The sequence below is a fragment of the Nelumbo lutea genome, chromosome 2 (genome assembly GCF_056320005.1).
Source record: "Nelumbo lutea isolate HS-2025 chromosome 2, American lotus-T2T, whole genome shotgun sequence".
Taxonomy (NCBI): Eukaryota; Viridiplantae; Streptophyta; class Magnoliopsida; order Proteales; family Nelumbonaceae; genus Nelumbo; species Nelumbo lutea.
The window spans coordinates 113,047,403-113,068,615 of record NC_142685.1 but is presented as its reverse complement, the minus strand read 5'-3'; the positions used below and the strand labels follow the sequence as shown (position 1 = coordinate 113,068,615).

Sequence of the window (21,213 nt, the reverse complement as noted above, 5' to 3'; positions counted from 1 at the left end):
CCTAGCCCGTGGCATGACATGGGCCCACATGGTCTTGGGCCATGGGCCGTGCTGGGCCAACCCCCAAAATTTTCACCAGGAAGGGTGGCACAACTCGTGATGGCCCGCAAGCTAGCACGACACTGCCTGCATAAAGTACTAGCCCGACACGACCCACTTTACACCTCTAAAATCTATTGATAAAATTTGTTGTCTTCATGAAGAAGGAAGACATGGATTAATGACAAAGAACCTTAGATGCTACTGTTCTCTCTACTTCATTTTACTTAACCAAACACTTTTTGATAGATCTGAAAATCAAACCTTATTTATTTCTAAACGCTTGATACGAAGTTTTAGAGGTACTTTTAGAATCTTGAACATTTTTCACTCTATTTGTATGATGAAATTACCATTTTTAGACAGAAATACTAAGAATTCTTAACATAAAATCGAGTAAGTAAATTGGTTGAAAACTATAAGGGTGTTTTAGTAAAATGCAAATATAAAGAATGTTTTCACTTTTCATAAATCCATGATACCATTGGGTGTTTTTTTGTAAGCAATTATTATTTTGAAGTGAATAAGTGGTTATTTCTTTTGGGACCACCATGTACTCACATAGATTGAACGTGGGAAGCTCTTTTTGGGGCTTAAAAAATAAAATATACTTTTATGACTTGCATAAGCAAGTATGATACTGTAAATCAGAAAAAGTGGCTCTGTGCAGCTTCAATCCATGTCTTCTCTGCATTTCATCCTGCTCATCTCTCTATTCTGTTTCATCTCTAACATCTCTTCCGTCCAATCCCGAATCAACGTATGGCCAAAACCCCGTAACCTCTCCTGGCCCCACCCACAAGCAACCCTCCTCTCTCCAAGTTTCAGAATCATTTCTCCCAAACATCGATATCTCACCCCCGCCGTTGACCGTTATCGCCATCTCGTCCTCTCTGAACGCCACCGCTCGATCGTCTCCCCCGTCGTTAACCTCACGTTCACTCATCCCTTACAGGCCGTCAAACTCACCGTCACGGACCTGAAAACCCCTCTCCAACATGGCGTAGACGAATCCTACACCCTCACCATCCCCGCCGTCGGAGCGGCCAATCTGACGGCGAGGACGGTGTGGGGAGCCATGAGGGGCCTCGAGACGTTCTCGCAACTCGTTTGGGGTGACCCGCCCCGTGTCCCGACGGGTTTGTCCATTTACGACTCGCCGATCTTTGGGCACAGAGGGCTGATGCTTGATACCTCCAGGAACTATTACGGAGTGGAACATATACTTAGGACTATTAGAGCAATGAGTGCCAACAAACTTAATGTATTCCATTGGCACATCACGGATTCACACTCCTTCCCTTTGGTGTTGCCATCGGAGCCGGAGCTCGCCCGGAAAGGGTCGTATGGACCGGACATGCAGTACTCACCGGCGGACGTTAAGCGGATTGTTGAGTACGGTTTCAGGCATGGTGTTAGGGTTTTGCCGGAAATCGACGCCCCTGGTGAGTTTAATCTATCTTCTGATTCTTTTGTCGCTTGTTCAATTTTGTAGTTTTGTTTTTTGCTTCCTATTGGGCCACTACACAGTTGGCGATGGTTTATCTTGATATCAGTAGTTGGATGCATGTTCCACGTTCATTGGTTTATTAATCCCTAGAACATCTTTCTGGTCCTAAACAATCAATCCCCATAAGTATGAAATGCGGTCAAATGAAGTATTAAAAAAATCCAACTGGTTTCGACTGTCAGAGTTGAACCTCACCGTCGGCGGGGGCAGTGGCCTTAGGAGATGGATATATCTCAACTTAAACTCATTCAATGGTGGATTCTTGGATCCTGATAATGTTTGGGCACCTCAAATGTCTATGCATATGATAGGGATCGACAGGTGTCTACAAAGAGAAAGAAATGGAAAAAAGATAAATAGTTGGCCACTAACCTAATGGCTAAGACGTTAGTTCTCATATTCTTTTCTTTTTTTTTTTTTTTTTTTGCATTTTAACTATTTCCATCTTTAACAACAATAATTCTATTTTTTTTTTCAAACATATATATTTTTTAATATGAAGATTATGCAATGCTTTTTTTTTTTTGGATCATTAACCTCAAAATTTTATTAATAATAGCAAATATTAGTAAGTATAACAGATTAACAGATAAAAGTACAGATCGTAGCCCCTTGGAGATAAAACCTCTTATTCTCTCCCCCAAAATGCCCCAACTCCCTTACAATTGTGCCCAAAACAAAAAATCTCTCACCACCCCCTGCTTGACTAAGGCATCAGCTACATAATTCGCACTCCACTTAACCCACCCTAGCCTTACTTCCATGTCTCTAGTTAACCACCTGAATCTCTTCCTTTCATTATTATACATTCACATTTTCATTCCCTCATCTTGTAACTAGTTGATCACCAATTTTGAATCTTCCTCAACAAATATCTTGCTAATGATCAATGTTCTTGCTCTTTGTATGCCTTCCATTACTGCCAGCACTTATGCTTTCAATAAGTCTCCTTCCCCAGCCGGCCCAGAATATAGAGCAATGGTTTTGCCCTCCTCATCTCTAAATACACCTCTAATACCAGAAGGTCATGGATTTCCCAAGCTACTACCGTCAAAATTGAGTTTAGTAAATCCTCTATCGAGTAGGAACCAATGGTGATTAATGACAGTCTTATGAACAGAAGAATCCATACCTGCCTTCCAGTTCCTTAGCAAATCAGTTGCTGAAACACATGAGAAACCTTCCAAGGACTTTAACCAATGCACCACTTCTTAATCGTTTCAATTACATCTTCTTTATTTCTTTCTTTTCCCAAGAAAACCCTTGAATTCCTCTCCTCCCAAATCGTCTGAAATATAGAAGTTCTTAGACATCTCCACATTATTCTCCCCCTCTTTTTTGGCCATAACAAAGTAGTTGTATCAAACATGCTTTATACATTCACCGGAGGATTCTGCCTCCACCCAAACAAAGAGAAGCACCATTCTCAAATAAAGTAATAAAGGAACAAGAAATAAATAAGGGGTAGCAACTCTCACCATCAGCCTTACATAACACACACCAATGAGGGGATAAACACCAACTTGGCTGCGAGCTGAGCTTCAGTCAGTGCAAGACCCTTTTGAACACCCTTTACAGCCTTGTATTGAGAATATCTCCATACTTATGTGATTTATTTCACGAGGAGATATTCCCAATGCAAAGTTGGGAGAGGCTGTTTGAATGGTGTAAGCACTAACTTGCATTGACTGAAGTGGATCTCCTTGGCTACTTTCTTTGAAGTAGGTCAAGGGTGTTGGTCTTTCCATGTACAACTTTCCAACAAAACACAGCAACCCTTGGTGGAATAGGTTTGCACCTCACCTCTTTCACTGGAAAAGAATGCATAGTATTAGAGGAAGGCTGTAACAAGGTTTTGAAGAAGAAGCACAAGAGAAGGAGCAAGAAGATGTACAAGTCAAAATTCGATTATCAGGTATAGATGGCTCAAGGAACACTCCCTCCAACAAATGCAACAAGTTAAGCACACTTGGGAACTTCAAATCTCTGATACCCCTTCTGAAACTCAAATTCCAGTTGACCCCATTGTTTGAAGATGACTGGACAAGGAACTTGGATATTGGCTCATTTTTGAAACTTGATAATGCATATAGAGAGAGGGAAATTGGCCCTTTAGGGGGGAAGTCCCCAACCAGACATGTTCCTAGAATTTTATGCTATTACCATCACAAAGATTGTACTTGATAAAAGGGAGGAACATGGGTAAGATTCCATCCATTGTCCAAGAGCCCATGAATGCTCACTATAAACTTTGTCCACAATTTATCCCTATCTTGAGGCAATCTTCATAGCCACTTCCCCAATAGAGCTATGTTCATTGTCTGTATGTTCCTAAACTTGGCCCCCTTCATTTTTATTTCTACACACAACCTCCCAACTTATTCTGTGATCTCTCCTTTCCTCCTTCGGCTCCCACAAAAAATCCCTCATCTTTTCTATATTTTTGCAAATTTCCTATAAAATTTATGTTTTTTGTATATTTTTATTTTTATTATTTAAATTACATTACATCATAAAGTTGACTTGTTTGATTGGGATGGAAATGCAATTCTAAACAATTTTTTGAACATTGGTTTTTATCCCATAATCAAATCAACTGGTGAGATTGCTTGGCCTATCATTGATCATGATTCTAGGTCCATTTACCACCAAACATACTTGCTTGCAAAAAATCATTTTGACCCGATTAGCAGCATGGTGACATAGCTAATTGTACCATTGAACCATTTGGCCCAGTTAGCGGGTTCACTGGTTAGACATTAGTTCTCTTTTTTCCCCCTAATTTTTGTATTCCATTTGCATTGCTAGTGGAAATAATTCTTATTTATCACACATATATCATATATATTTTTAATGTAACGAATATTTAATATTATGGATGCGTCCCAATTTTTTCTATAAATTTCTATATTTTCTAGAATTTCATGCATATTAGTTTATCACATTATGCCATTATGGGTTGCTTTTAGAAAACTGCTAACCCACCACCTAGATGGAAAAAAATGGTTCATTTTTATGCTTTTCAGTTGATTTTCAATTTTTTATTCCATTTCCATCATAAAAAAAAAGTAATACTTAGTTTCACATCGTGGTTGACCCATTTGACTTGGAAGATTGGACCCTTGGTCCACCACCTACATAAGAAATTGGTTTAAAGTTTTAGATTTTGTATTTCATTTACATCACTAATAAAAATAATTCTTGTTTATCACACTTATTTTTGTTCAATATGATTAATATATAATATTAGAGATGTCCCTAGGGTTATTTTATATTTTCTGGTATTTCAATCATTTGTATTTTTCTATTTTAAAAATTTTATTTTTTAACTATGACATCATTGGTTGACCCATTTGACGTAAATGGTTGAACCACTGAACCACCACCTCGATAGTAAAATGTCTTCATTTTTGGCCGGTTTTAGATTTTATATTCCATTTACATCACTAACAAAAATGCTTTTCATTTATCATACTTATTTTTGTTTAATATGGTGAATATATTATATTATAGATGTACCCAGAATTTTCTAAAAATTTCCTTTATTTTCTGTACTTCTTTATATTTTATATCTATTTAAAAAAATATTATTTAATTGTGGCATCATGGGGTGATCAATTTGAACCAAATGGTTGAATTACTTACCCATCACCTAGACAAAAAAAGGTTTCATTTTTGGGTTGATTTTAGAATTATAGGTTTAGTTTTCATATTATTAAAATTAGCGAATGATTTTAAATAGTGGAATTTAATGATAGGGAAACAAAAGTATCATAGATGTGGGATTGAAGGAGAATTGAATGAACTGAATTGTAGTATTCAAATTATGTTATTTTCCCTCACAATAGAAAGGGACCAAATTCAAGAAGAGGGGTATTATAGTAAAAAAGTCCAGAAATCTAAGACCTCATTCGTACTTTCTATAGTAGTATAGATATAGATATAGATGTTCTGGTTATAACTCATACCATGTTTTTCTTCAACCAGTGAAGCTGACTTTTTTTTCCCTCTTGGAAGTGTTGGGATATGCTAAGGAATTATGAATTGCAGGGCACACTGGATCATGGGCTGAAGCTTACCCAGAAATTGTCACATGTGCGAATATGTTCTGGTGGCCGGATGGGACAGACTGGGCTGACAGGTTTGCATCAGAGCCAGGAACGGGTCACTTGAACCCCTTGAATCCCAAGACCTATGAAGTTCTCCATAATGTCATTCATGATGTTGCCTCATTATTTCCAGAACCTTTTTACCATGCGGGTGCTGATGAAATCATCCCTGGTTGTTGGAGGGCTGATAAGAAAATCCAAGCCTTCCTTTCTAATGGTGGGACTCTTAGTCAGCTTCTAGAAACATTCATTAATTCCACTTTTCCTTTCATTGTTTCCCTCAATCGTACAGTTGTGTATTGGGAGGATGTCCTATTAGATGATAATGTTAAGGTGAACCCCTCAATTCTCTCCCCAGAGAAGACTATTTTGCACACATGGAACAATGGCCCCAACAATACCAAGCGTATTGTGTCTGCTGGATATCGGGTGGTTGTGTCATCATCAGATTTCTATTACTTAGATTGTGGGCATGGTGATTTTCTTGGGAATGACAGTCGATTTGACCGGCAGATAAGTGATGAGCCGGGAAAACCATTTAATTATGATGGTGGTGAAGGTGGCTCATGGTGTGGACCATTCAAGACATGGCAAAGGATTTATGATTATGATATAACATATGGGCTGACTGAGGAAGAGGCAAGGCTAGTTTTAGGAGGTGAGGTGGCACTTTGGTCGGAACAAGCAGATCCAACAGTATTGGATGCTCGGATATGGCCTAGGGCTTCGGCAATGGCAGAGACCTTATGGTCAGGGAATCGGGATGAGACAGGGAAGAAGCGATATGCAGAGGCCACTGATAGATTGAATGAGTGGCGTTATAGAATGGTTTCTAGGGGAATTGGAGCTGAACCAATCCAACCCCTTTGGTGTGTTACACACCCAGGCATGTGCAACATGGTTCAATGACTTTATCAACAACAATTCAACAGAAAGATATCTTTTTTGTATGAATAGGGAATTAGCGATAATGGAAAATAAACTAAGATATCTTCTTTTGAATGGGGATAATGGAAAATAAACTGAGTTGTAATAGCTGTTACTTGTTTGAGTTCAATGAATTCTGCAAAGGGCTGGCCTTCGCTTATTTGTTCTGTTACACTATAAAACTGAGCTTGCTTTCCCTCAAGAATTTGTTACTTTCCATCGGGCTTCAGGTAATGTAGGTTCTGGTTCATCATTGCTTACTTTTTTTGTCAGTAAGATGAGGAGTGAATTCATTAAATATTTAAATAGAGAAAAAGCATTACAAGACAGAATGTGGCCCCTGATGGGCTAACCTACCCTTCAAGCCTATCCATCATTACATTAAATAACTATGCAGATTAAACTGTATCGATCAGCCCCCAGAACAGAACAGTCTTATTGACCCTCATTGAGGCTAGACCATCAGCCAGAGCACTAGCAGATTACACTGTATTGATCTTAGTCTCCATACTCCTTTCTTATTTCCATTCAACCGGTCTATGACCACCTTGGAGTCACTTTCTATTAATATATTCCTGAAATTTGTTGCTTTAGTCAGCTTTAGTCCAGTTAGGATTGCCTTCGTCTCTGCTGTCATTGAGTCTCCCACTTCTATTTGACCTGAGTATACTGCAAGGATGATCCTAGCTTCATTTCTGAACACTCCCCCAACACCCAAAGGGCCTGGGTTGCCTCTATTGCATCCATTCGAATTCAACTTGTCCAATTTTTCTGTGGCAGTTTCAAGATGCAAGTCTGAGCTGTCCTTGATGCATAAGAATACGCTGCAATTTGCTGCCAGTTTCTGAGGATATCATCCACTGAAAAGTCATTAAAAGTTCCTAGGGTTTTAACCCAATGGACACTTTCACCTACATGTTTTCAGTGATTGTGTCAGGTCCGCTCTGCTTGTCATTTGAAAATTCTGTTATTTCTCTCCAACCATAAGCACCGAATGGTGGCACAGCCCTTAAGCATCTCCATAAAACTATACCTCTCTTCTTTGGGGGTTAAAAAGTTCTGCTAGCCGCCGAGGAGGATTCCACCTGCAGCCAAACAAAGAAAAGAGAGACTTCCAAATGCTAGAAGTAAATTTGCAGGAGTTTAGCAGGTTATGGGCCAATTCTCCATCTTCTAAGCAAAAGCCACAAACATGAGGTGAGAGGCAACACCATGGCTTCTTTTCTGCAGCATATCATGAGTATTTATTTTTCCATAGAAGGCTTCCTAAGAGAAAGCCCTAATTTGGGGGGAACAGGACCCATCTAAATGGATTTAACAGCCCTATTACCCTGAAACGGGTTCTGGTAAGAAGCGTAGGTGTAGGAGCCATAGGAATTTAAAAACCAAACTCTATAATCAGAGCCAGAATTGGAAATAAAAACCCCTTTCAGCAAATCCAACAATGAGGAGACCTCTTACAGTTCAGAATCCCTTAACCCTTTCTCAAACCTAAGTCCCAGTCCACCCCTTGTGCAGAAAATGAAGAACAACGGGTTATGGTTTTATTCTTGTACACAGCCCTCTACAAGCATCATACCTTATATATTGTAGGAATAAAGGATTGCAAAGATGGCTTTCCAAGAGTGGCTTTAGCATGCAGGGTAGTATCCCCAACCATTTGTAGTGGCTCCATGTATGCTCTTGATTACCTCGTGCTAGAGTCTGTTTGAGTCCTCAGGAAACTTCCATAACCATTTCCCTAAGAGAGAGATGTTTTTGAACTTAATCCTCCCTAAACCTAAACGTAAACCTCCTTCCTCCTTGCTCCTACCAACCACATCCCAGTTGACAATTTCATCATTGCTTACTTGCATACTTTGTTTTGACAATCACAACTGATCATCATACTGTAAAAGAGAATGTACTCTTTTCAATTTAGAGGCAATCATGCAAATAGCTATTTTTTTGATCTACTATTTCCAGCTCGTTGCTTTGACACCCCTTGAATTCTAACAAAGACCCCGCACTACAAAGGTTTTTTTGATCTACTATTTTTCCTCTCTACTTTTTCTTTCTTTCTTTCTTTTTCTTGTTCTTTTTTATTTTATGTGGAGGACCACTTAATGGAATGATAAGAAAACATGGTGGATTGTTAGTCCAGTGGATGGTTATAAACTTATAATATAATTGTTCTTTTTTATTTTTCCTCTCTACTTTTTTATTTTTGATCTACTATCCATGAGTTTGTTTGTTTGAATCTGTTGTGCACTTGCCCCAATCACTTGATGCTTGTTATTTTCTTTTCTGGTGGTTAAAAGAAGATAAAAATATGCATCTATCTGGCTGTTAAACCATGTAAACTGGCCCAAGATGGTTTGAGTTTCAGAAGAATGTTAGACTTGAAATCATCTCTTCTAATGAAGCTCTTATGGAGACTTACTGAAGGTGAAAAGCAGGGATTTCCACTTAAGAAATAATCTAATGCTGCTATAGTGTCTTGTTTAAGAAATAATTTCTTTTGGCAGTAATATCCATCCAAAACTTTTAAATTTTAGGTAACCTGTGTTGGTATCAAACTTTTCCTGAAACAATAATCTTTTAGCTTGTCTCTTCTGTCTAAAAGTTCCGGTCATTCTTCTCATTTTTATCAGCAAACATACATTCCAACACCTTATTACATGGTCCAGCCACTCTTATTGCTAGAACAGATAGTGAACTCTGTTCTGTCTAAAACTATCTGTTCTAGTACTTTTTGTATGTTTTTAGGACCTCTCCAGCATTTTTATCTTTCTTGCTAGAACAGATGGTGAACTCTCCAAGTACCCTTCAAGAGGAACCATTAAAGACAACCCACTTAAAAATCACTTCATCTCATCTTTTTTCCCCTTTTTTGAAACTTAAAAATGTCCAGCCACTCTTATTATTTTGACATGTTGATAAAAATGTGAGCATGATCCTGAATTAGATAGCCAAGTTGTCTTACTCATGTTAAAATTCTGTAGCCAATCTGTATACATTAATACTATGCTTAATGTGGAACAATACATTCTCTTCCAGTATTTATTTATATGCCTCCCATCCTGTTTATATGGCAACAAACCATTGGAAATTCTTTTGACAGTGAAGAACTACAGTATACTGAAATTTGCGGCATGTCTATGACCATAAGGGAGGGTGGTATTCTCCTTTTGGTTGAGCAACCTGATATTGTTTTCCATTTTTATCCTCTATTGTTTAAATTTCTCATTGCACTCTTATAAGATAATGGGATGTGGACATATAGGCAGGTTAAACAGTCTCAGATGGCACTTATAATTATAGAGACAACTTCATTCATTTTCTTGAATTGTCTGTTTGCCTGTCCATAGATGGTGTTTTAGGTCTTAATCACTGCACTGAAGCCCACCCCCTTATATCCTATTAATTTGTGGATGTTCTTTTCCTAGCTCTATAGAGCTTGAGAACCTAGAAACAGGAGATTAGATATTCTGCAATGCAAGGTGCCATTTTGTTTAAATAGCTGACAGCAGGAACAACTCTTTGTTCTACTCTAGAACTGTCTTGTATTACATTTACTAGAAACCTTAACTCTTGCTTCTTGGTTTCATATCTGTTTTTTTTTGGCTCTGAATTATGGGTGCATGTAATTCCGGTTTCATATCTGGTTTTTACATGGTCTAACCTCCAGTCCAATCCAATATGTTCTAAGTTGGACAGGTTTATCTTTTCGACAGACTGGGAAGAACATTGGGGGAATCTAACTTCTAGGACACTCTCTATACTTACTTTAGATCATTGGCCCAAGGAAGATTTGCAAAGTGAGGGACCCACCCTTCTTCTTCAGCTGGCCAATGAAAAAAGGTAGAATCATGTGGAGGTGTTTGAGGGCTGTGGTGTGTTGGACCTTATGGGAAGAAAGAAACTCAAGAAAAAGGGTTGACCCTTCTTCTTCAGCTGGCCAATGAAAAGAGGTAGAATCATGTGGAGGTGTTTGAGGGCTGTGGTGTGTTGGACCTTATGGGAAGAAAGAAACTCAAGAATTTTTTCAGATCAGGAAAAAACATTGAGAACCTAATAGAGTTGATTCAAATTACGGTGGCACATTGGCTGAAATCTCTGGAATTATTCAGACTTCACCGTGGGTGACCTGTTGAGAAGTTGGAAAGAGATAGCATAGCAAGCTCTGCGCAGGTTAAAAGGGACACAAGTCCCTCTTGGATACCTCTCCCCTCGGGCTTCCTAAAACTGAATTTTGATGGCAGCAGCCTTGGGAACCCAGGTTTGTAAGGTATTGAGGGAGTATTCAGGAATGAAGAGGGGATTGTTTCAACTATATACGCTGGCCCTATTGGAGAGGGTGACTCTCTAAGGGCTGAGATCTTGGTGACATTGGAGGGAGTTAAAAGAGCCAGGCAGCTGAACATTAGGAGACTGATAATTGAAGAGGACTTGGAGGTAGTGGTAAGCTGGCTTAAGGAAGAAAAGACTGCTATGTGGAATTACAGCAATGAAAGGAAAAAAATTAAATGGCTGGCAAAAGATATTGAGATAGAATTCAATTGGGTGAAGAGATCTGCTAATTCATTTGCGGATGGGTTAGCAAAGCAAGGGGTGATTAGGGATTCTTTGTTTTGGGCTCATTTCTAATCCTGCAATTTTGTTTTGTTGATTAAAGGGAGTTAAGATAGCTTACCTCCCTCTGTTTGTATGCATACTTCTTCTTTAATATTAATGAAATTCATGTTATTGATAAAAAAATAATCATCGACAAGTATTCTGTTTATTTGCCTTTTCTCTGCTCGACTGAAATATTCAATTTCAGTTATAATTTAACTTGGAAACAATTAGATTTCTGCTTATTTTGTGTCTATTCACGGATACCTGGTTGAATACAAGATTACTATTTATTCTTAGTATCTGCAAAGGTATAGCTATGTTCATACAAATATCTCTTGCTACAAGCATGTCATCATTGCTTGTAATGAGCATTTCCAGGTTTAAAACCAATGAAAGGAAGCTCAGATGAAATAATAGGAAGCTTTAGTCATCATAGCTCAAGAGCTCTCAAGACCCCCACAAAGTGTGCTGGTTCTATAGCACATACACCAAAGTGATCAAAGAGTGACACATGGAGGCCAGAGATCATAGAAGCTGTAAAGGTAAGATATTTCTCCTATGGCATTCCTCACTTTTTTTTGCCCTTTTACTAAAAACAAGATTTTCACAGTTTGATTTGTTGCTTCTCTATCTCAAGATTTAAGTAAGTTTTTGTTTTTTTTTTCTTTTTTGATAATTACCAATTAATTAAGCCTTCCTAGTGAAGGTGGTTAATAAATACACAAACAATTTGTATACTCCTAGTGCTATTTCTTTTAGTTAAGGACATCTCAGAAGGTCCCACCATCCATCTCAAACTCATATATTTATCAGGGATTAAAGTTGGCTCAGATTGAGGCCTGGCCTGAGAAGTCCACAGGGAGTACGCCCATGTTAAATTGTTTTGACAATCCTAACCTTGTCTAATCAGACTCCCAATCTCTGCAGTGGCAAGTGAACCCTATGCTTCCTGTGCCAAGACCAACCACCATTCTGGACATCACAAGTCCTGTGCTTTGGGTGTTGTTACAGGTTCTATTTCAGAATGTTGCTATACAAAGAATGCATTTGCTCTTACCAATAAAAAGAGAATAGTGACTTGGTGCCAAATCATGTGTGGCAAAGGATCAAATTCATTTTTATCCCCTCTGGGGAGAAAAAAGATAAGATGATTTGGAGGCTCAATACAAAAGGTAATTACAGTACAAAATCAGCATACTATGCCAAGGCCAACTCAAACCTCAATTCAGGGGAAACTTTTAAGTGGAATTCCAAAGTTTGGAATCTTAACTGTCCTCCTAAACTGAGAGTGTTCATTTTCTTCTTCTAAATAATAGTCTGCCTTTAAAGGTTCTATTAAGGAATAGGGGTATGAATATTGATGGTTCTTGCAATTGATGTGGAGAAGTAGAGGGTAGTACTCATATTTTTAAGTTTTGCAACTATGCAAAACAAATTGGATGGCAGTTGCACCAAATATTGAGGGTCCTGATGAGCGTGACCAATCAATGAGGGAGTGGTGGGAAAGAATTTCAGAAAATAATAACACAGAAGGTGAGAACAAAATGGAGAAAATTTTGTATATTTATGGTTTCCTTGGAAGAGCAGAAATCAAAAAGTTTTTGATGACACTGATGTACCTTCCCCTTTAATCCTTGAGCGGACTGAATACCTTTCCAGAGAATATTAAAGTTTTGAATAATGACAATTTGAATGAAAAGAACAAAGCGTGGAAACCTATTGTTTGGAAAAGTCCTAACAACAATACTATAAAAATTAACTTCGATGCATTGTGCATCAGTGGAGGAAATTGCTCAGTAGCAACTATTGCTGGAAACAACTTTGGTGAAGTTACTGATATTAAAGCTTATTATTTAGGTCATGCTTCAATCATTATGGCTCAAGCCTGGGCTTCTTGGGAAGCTCACTCAACTTTAGGGAGTACTCCATAATCATTGAAGGTGATTCAAAGCTTGTCATCTCCTGCCTTCAGAATGCAATGGATCCTCCATGAAATATAAAAAGCATGATTGAAGACTGTTTGGAGTTGAAGGCTCATTTCGAGAAGGGTGTTGTCTATCGGCATGTATACCGTGAAGTGGATCAAGCTGCAGATTGTTAGCTCATAAAGCTCTTTCAAGTAGCCTAGGGTATCTGAATTTAAATCTCCAGGACCTCCCTTGGTCCTTGGCGTATATTTGTGATAGTGATTTCTGGGGACGTGCTACGTAACCTCTTCTGCTTTATCAAAAAAAAAAAAGGAATATATTTTGTGGTCATATAAAGAATGTTGGAGGTTCCCTTGCATGTGTCTTGGGGCCATTACCCAATGTTAGTCTCAGCTGTCCAGGGTTTTGGGAGAGGTGGACTGGATATGGACCTAAGCTTTAGCCTTTTTTTTTATTGATAAAAAAAATCTCTGGTATTTTTCACACATATCAACAAATTGGATGCTATCAGATTTTTTTTTCATGTATGAATTTATCATTTATGTTTCTAATCATTTCCGAAGTATCAACTTTAGAAAAGCATGGTGTCAGTTCAGAGTTCATTGTCGTCTTGAGCTATGATTGGTGATATTTTAGGGTGCCTTTTTATTATTTTCTGGTTCAGTAGTGAGTAGTTGAAGTTACTGAACTAAATTTCTTATTCCTGAAGCGCATTTAGTCAACAATTCTTTTTATATCAATCTAGATGAAAATTTCTAAATCTATGGTGGAGTTTGAAATATTGTTCAGGATGCATGGAGGAATGAGGTGGACGATACATGTGAGGTTTCTTCCTACGTTGATTTGTTCTTAGCAGGAGATTTTTTTTTTAATCAGCAGAAAAGGAATTTTATTAATGAAAGATTTGGAATTACAAGGTCTGCCGTGTGAGTTTCACCCCAAATCAGATTTTCCCAAAACATTTGCTGTCTCACAGCCCCTTTTTTGGCCAGAGAATCTGCCATTCCATTTGCTGTTCTTACCTACTTAAAGGGAACATTCAGTTCCCTTGTTAGGCTTACAATCTCCCTGAATTTATACCTGAATACCCAAGGAATCTGGGAGCTATTTCTAATCCATGAGATGACTACTTGGGAATCCCCTTCCACCTCTAGATTGTGGAAGCCCGGTTGTTTTGCAAGCCTTAACCCCTATAGTAGACTAACCAGTTCTGCTCTCAATGCATTGCTATGCTCCCAAGGGTTCTTAGCAGGAGAATTATACAAAATATTGCAAGACTTTGTCAAGGGGATGTAGAAGTTTGACGACGCCCCCACCGGGGGGGGGGGGGGGGGCTATGCTCATTGCAGAACCACATAACTTATTTTCCAATGAGGAGTCATGGTTTCCAAACTATGGAAAGGATGCACATTTCTGTTTGCTTTAATGGACAATTATTATTTTAACTTCTATCATAATCCCTTTTATCAGTTCATTATAGTTACATTGAGGCACTTGTATTGTATCTTATGCAAAGGTAATGATTTCTTTGCCTGAGGAATGTGGTGACAATTTCTATAACATATGCTTATTTTGTATTTGCATTTGTTATAATTAGTGTATTTGGTATGCATAGTGGCGCTTTGCCTAAACATCTGCATGCCATGAATTTCATATACTGCAATTTGTCTCTTGATATAAAGCAGTGTGACATAAACTCCTTGCATATTGTTCACTTATATTCACAAATTTCAAGCAGGAAGTTGAGGAGCATCCCTGATATCTTCTTGGCCTTGTAGGTCTTCAGGCAGCAATTAATCAGTCATGAGCCTATGATGCTTCATATTAAGAACTAAAAGCAACGTTGGTATGGAAGACCTTTTTTGGTAGGATCATGTGAGAGACTCCTAAGGTGAAATCATTTTGATGGTTTCTGGACTGCATGCTTTCGAATCCAGAAGCAAATTGACTGATGGAGAAAAGAGGAGGTTGTACAGTTGTATCTGTGTTTCCATACACCAAACGTAAGCTTCAGTCCACAAGATCAAGATCATGGGATTTTCTGGGAATGCTTCAAACAGTAAAGAGGAACAATGAAATTGAGAGTAGGTGCAAGGTCCTACCATATTGGAGTCAAAATTCCCAACCAATCTCTAGCGGATATCGATGGGCATGGAACACATCTACTGTTGCAGGTTCACCAGCCAACCCTGCCGGCCTCTGTCGATAGGCATGGAGCATACACAAGCTCAACTTGGTGTAATAGCAATGGTGTCATTGTATTCCCTCATAGCCAGGTGGACTCCATTAAAATGGAGTGTCACCAGTGGCTCATTCCCCTCTCTCTCTCCCCCAACTTCCCCTCACTCTTTCTTTTTCTCTTCCTCTTCTTGGTTTTAGAACCACAAGTGCACCAGGACATCAGGATCGTGAATGACCCTAAAAATGAAGATGAAGGTGGGGTAAATTGAAATTTTAAAATAAATTTATGGGCGTGTGAAATGACCCTAAAAATTTCCGTAGGCTGTGTTTGGTTTGAAGGAAAAAGTAAGGAAGGGTAGGGAAACCTTTACAAACCTTGTATAGGGTTCCCTGCCTTTCCCTTCCTTTCCTTACATTTTCCTTCAAACCAAACATAGCCTTAATGGATGACCTATTTGTGTTATGTGAGATCAAAACCACAGGGTATATTTAAATAATTAACACCCGAAAAAGAACACATATAAGGACAACTTGATTAGTTAAAAATAAATTAAAATTTTGAGAATAAAATGATTTAGTAAAATAAGGAATAAGGTGAAGCTTTAGGTAGGTATTCTTCTCTAATCAAGAGCACATATGCAAACAGAGTTTTTCCTTTTTGTCAACTTCGTCATCTATGGGTTTATTATGTAGAATTACAAATCATAGAAATGATGTTATTTTGGGCTTTTAAGGAAAAAAAAAAACATATTTCTAGCTCCTGTCAAAATTGAGAAAATGGCTTTATCATAGAATATACCATCATGATTGGCCAGTAACACCAAAATAACGAACCATTTGCGGCATCATTTGGATAAGATTTGGCTTTTGAACTTTTCAAAGTCGAAAGTAGGAAGCTAGTCGGTAAAATTTTCTACTTTGGACTTTTGGCTATGGAACCTGTTTGGTAAAATTTTCTTCCGAAGCATGTTTTTTGAAGTAAAAGCCCAAAATGGGTGTTAGGTAACCCCAGATTACTTTTTGACTTCTATATACATGTGGCACCACTATATTGGGCATAATTAAATTGTAGTATTTCGACCTATTAATCCCTATTGATTATCATAAAAAACTTCGTATTTTCCCTTACAACATTCTCGTTCTAGATATAATAGGTTCAGCCGTTCAACATGGCAATAAATGATATACCAGTCCCATTCAAATAAAATATATCCGACCCTTAAACTTCTGTAGGTTTAGCATGGACAAAGGATAAATAGTTCCATTCAATCAAGAAATAACAATATATAACAGTTTCATTCAAGTCAAAGGTTTAATAGGTCCAACTCAAGTTATATTAGGTTCAGCATGGGGGAGATGAATTCGGATTAGCTGAATGCATTGGCTGTGAAAGGTGCGGGCCCCAGTGTATTTAAATACTGGTGTGATCTTATTATTGGTACCACAACCTGCTGAAGATACATTTTTATCTGTATGTATACTAATATTAAAAGTGTGGATTGGGTATGGACCCTCCTCCCTGTATTTGAACTTTGAAGGTGGAGCGTGTCAAGTTGGTGGACTGAGTCAGAACCCATATTTAATTTGTAAAATAACAAGAACAAACATAAAAAATCCAATTATATTTATTTGATTAAAACATATAAAAACCTCATAAGCTATCAATTATTCTTAACATAAAATTCAACCTAATTCATAAGTTCATATTCCTTCCAATAATATGTGGGTTAGTGAGGGTCAGACTTAGCCTAATACCGTATTTTACTAATACTCGCATAGGTTGTAAAATCCCAAAACCTGTCCTTGCCCCAAAATCTGTTTTTAAGAGAAAAAAAACCCACCCTGTCAGGGTGGGTACCCACTAGATAGGATAGAAATTATCACCCCTAGTTTTTCCATCTGAAGAATGAATTCCTGCGTTCGGAAGAGCTGCTTCTATGCTATATATGGACAGAGATACAGAGTTGGATCAGTTTATTAAACTTTCCAATGCAACAGTTCTGCTGATTTATTAATTGTTGGCTAAGCATCCATCCACACAATTCACCACTCCATCCACGCTTCAGTAGTTGATTTATAAAACACTTCTGTGGAAAGAAACTTATCCCTTGTCATTTGCTAAACCGGTTGCTTCCAAGTAACTGCATGTCTATGTCTTAGCAATGGCACTTTAGAAGCAATTATAGATATGCATTCCACTCGGTGTTTGACATGGAATGAGAAACGCCATTACAAGCATTCTTTCTTAAAAAATGACAAAGAAATCCAAAGGGTAAATTGCTTATACCTCCCAGGAGTTTTCTTTTCATAGATTAGTTATGTACCGATTTTCGGGGTTAGTGATAATTGTTTCCCTTTGAGAGTTTGGTAATTTTAATGGTTTAAAAACAAAAGTATAGCTCGTAGGGAAATTTTATGATACTGAAAAGGATTTGACAATTTTGATGAAAATCCACCTGATTGGTTACATTGTTTTTTCCAGAATCATGCCTTTCCTTCATCATAGTCAAACCCATAATACGTGTTTTATCCACTAACAAATTGTCACATCAAAGAATAAAAGAAAAGAGTTTCCAACTTTTGATTGATGAAACTCTTGATACACAATTTTATTCTTATCAAAAGTTTGGAGTGTTGAGATCTCTATCCAACAAAAACTGTTCCAACACAATTCCAACATGGTATATGCCTGCATATCTTATCATAAGATTGTGACCCACTATCAAGGATTAAAGTATTGATAAGATATGTTTGATCGGGGCATATTATATCATGCCAGTCATACGTATTGATACGATATGACATTGTATTGGTGTGTATCGCATCATATTAATTGGTATGGGTCGATACAAACGGATACACATATAACTCCAATACTAAAAATGCAACTAACATAATTCAAACCCAAGTTTAAACACTAAGCACCTAGCATCTTAAGCCACTAAGCCACCCTTTAATTTGTGATTCTAAGTGAAATATAATTAATTTTATTATCTTAATTGTAAACATGTAGTCTAAAGAAATACCTTATTAAATATTAATATGTTCAACAATTTTAACTTAAAATTAAATAGAATAATATTAAAAATTAATATTTATAGTAATAAATAAAATAAAAATTTTATCAATTTTATATTTGTATCAAAAATTGATTTTCCACTTTCAATAAATTTATACAAATAAAAATATTAATAATAGAATAATTATTTTAATACTTAAAATTCATACCTTTGTACATGAATATATATATATATATATAAATATAAATTTACACTAGATAATAACATATTTATTATTTATAAAAAATTAAAACTTTTGTTTACAAGATATTCAAGCATATAATATTATATTGAACCTATCAAAGACACTAATTTAAATTTATATAAAAATGATTTCTTATTTAAGAAAATTTATTGAATTAAAAATATTAATAATAGAATACTTATTTTAGTAATTAAAATTATGAATTTGTGTATGATATGTATTTTAAAAATTTTAATATATAGATATAAAATATTTTAAGTTAAGATTTTATATTTTATAAATTATCAATTGATATTTTAATTTACTTTTTATAATAAAATTTATTATTTACAAAAAGAAATATATATTTTTTATCAAACATTTCAAAATTTAATATTTAGTTAACTTTTTCATTAATTTTGAAAAGTAAAAATAGTAAAATAAAAATAATTGATATAGTAATTAAAATATAATAATTGTATATGTTTTGTTTCTTGGACTTAAATAAAATATAATATAATAATGGTTTTATGCATGTGTTAATTTGTAAATATGTATATAGTATGAGTCTTGGACTCTTGATTGATGGGTTATTAACAAAATTGTATGATATCTATACATTCCATTATATTAATTGTAATATATTTCTTTATATATACCATTAAAATATATATTTCTTATGTATTTATACCTTATTTGTGGTTATTTTGACCTTAAAGTTAGTATAATTGATGTATTTATAAAATTTGTATGTATTTTTCTAGCGTATCCATGTATTTTTATATCTTTCGTCCGTATCCATGCATTTCTAAAGCATATCCGTATCCGTATCCGTATCCGTATTCATATCCAAATTGTGCGATACAATACTTTAATCCTTACCCACCATAAGACTTAATGCCCATCACGTATGAGATGTGCAGATATATCTCAAAATCTTGTTTTATTATTTTTTTTCCTATACCTGTTTTCAAGTCAAAAAGTCGTTTTAGCAAGTACAAATAAGGGCATTTATGTTGATATAATAAGGAGTCTCACTATCAATATTGTACCTGAAAGTGGTAAGCAATCAAGGGTTTCTGATTGATTAAAGCTTTCGAGATAGGTACTACAGAAATTGCCAACATGCAATAAGGTACTAGAAAGGGTAAATTGAACTTTTGAAAAGTTTTAAAAAGGATCCTAACCCCAAACAACAAGGGTTGGGTAAGTTTAGGGAGACCCAAGAGGAGGTATAAGTAATATACCTTAAAAAAAGGGTTGATGCACAGTGGTCTATAAGCTATATTTGGTAAAAAAAATCTGGAGTTGGTTGTTGATTAGGGGTGCACTTGAATCAAGTTTTAATTGAACACCTCCGGCTCAAATTTGATTAGGCAATGCTAATGGAGTTCAAATCTCAAGGTAAGTTTGATTAGTTATTTGAATTCAAAATTGACCAATAAAATGTTTGGCTAAAAAGCTGATAAATCTGGTACATATATTGGATCTGAACTAGAATTTACTGAATATTTAATCAAATTGCACTTGAACTTGAATTTGAATATAAGAGAGTATTTTGAGCTAAGACATTCCAAAATTCGGTTTGGCTTGGTTCAATTGCACCCCTACCAATCTACCATCAGTCAGTTGAAGGCTATCAACTTCAACAACTTTCAATGGCTTATTGGGAGTGCCTTATCAACAAACATAGCTTATGTAATATTCAATAGATTTCGATCAATACAAATTTGTGTGGAGAGATTCTTTTTCTACCCAATATGTTTTTAAAACGTTTTGAATTGATCAATACAAATCATTACCTCTACTTAAAACATTAGGTTGATTAAGTCAAACAGATGCATTTTACTCACTGAAATGAGACTAAATGTGAGAACATATGTAAGAGTCCTAAGACCATTATTTGCAATTTATTGTCGATCAGCTTGAAGCATGATCACAACCCTGCTTTTGTATCGATCATGCTGAATTGTGGCATCAGCATTATTGTCTTATAAGGTGGGATCATCCATCATGGGTCCTCATCCTCTGAATGTGCACCACGTGGCAAGTTAGGGCCTCATGAGGACCACCACAGTCCTGTTGTCCTGTGACCACACCACACTCAAACCACCTCATACAAAGTATATGATTGTTTGGGAAAGCAAGAATTCCAAATAGCTGTTGTGACTTCTCCAATACTGCCAATAACAACCCTTCCAAAAGCAAGCCTTTTTGATGGGCCGATTGGTAGTTAACCCTTTCCTCTCAAGTCACAACTACCTTGACGAATCCCACTAAGACCAACTATCTATATCATTCCTGGAGAATAATTGGACGATCAGGATCTCCTGATATGTCCAATATAGGCACTTCAGGGATATTGGGTATAAATAGTGTAGACTTTGGAAGAGCTTGTTTGTACTAAAAACAAAGCTATTCTTTGTTGATGATCACATTGTTTTATAATTAATCCTGTTAATTGATTGACTTGAAATGGGAAGAGAAGCTATTCAGCTATAATTGGTTGAGAGTTGAGACCCGAGAGAGAAAACCTTTTTGTTTAGAAGGTAAGTCGTTTGGAAAGCTCACACACTCAATAAAAAAGATTGATTTAGATTCCTTGCACGGCACACTAATAGCTTTTAATTCTATACTACACCACTCAAACTCAAAGCCCTTGTTTATTAACTTGTCT

At 36.5% G+C, this 21,213-nt stretch overlaps 1 protein-coding gene across 2 annotated transcripts; it reads left to right on the top strand.

Annotated features, from left to right (window-relative positions):
• The first annotated feature begins 632 nt into the window (after nt 1-632).
• On the top strand, nt 633-15,576 carry HEXO2 (beta-hexosaminidase 2). Of its 2 annotated transcripts, none has more exons than XM_088972328.1 (4): nt 633-1,484; nt 5,600-6,815; nt 11,563-11,726; nt 14,891-15,576. In XM_088972328.1, the coding sequence occupies exons 1-2, from the start codon at nt 719-721 to the stop codon at nt 6,565-6,567; spliced, it is 1,734 nt and encodes a 577-aa protein (XP_088828454.1). In that variant the 5' UTR covers nt 633-718; the 3' UTR covers nt 6,568-6,815; nt 11,563-11,726; nt 14,891-15,576. The 2 variants fall into 2 exon arrangements, with proteins under 2 accessions (XP_088828454.1, XP_088828453.1); XM_088972327.1 differs by having other exon boundaries at nt 11,530-11,726.
• Nucleotides 15,577-21,213: the final 5,637 nt, after the last annotated feature.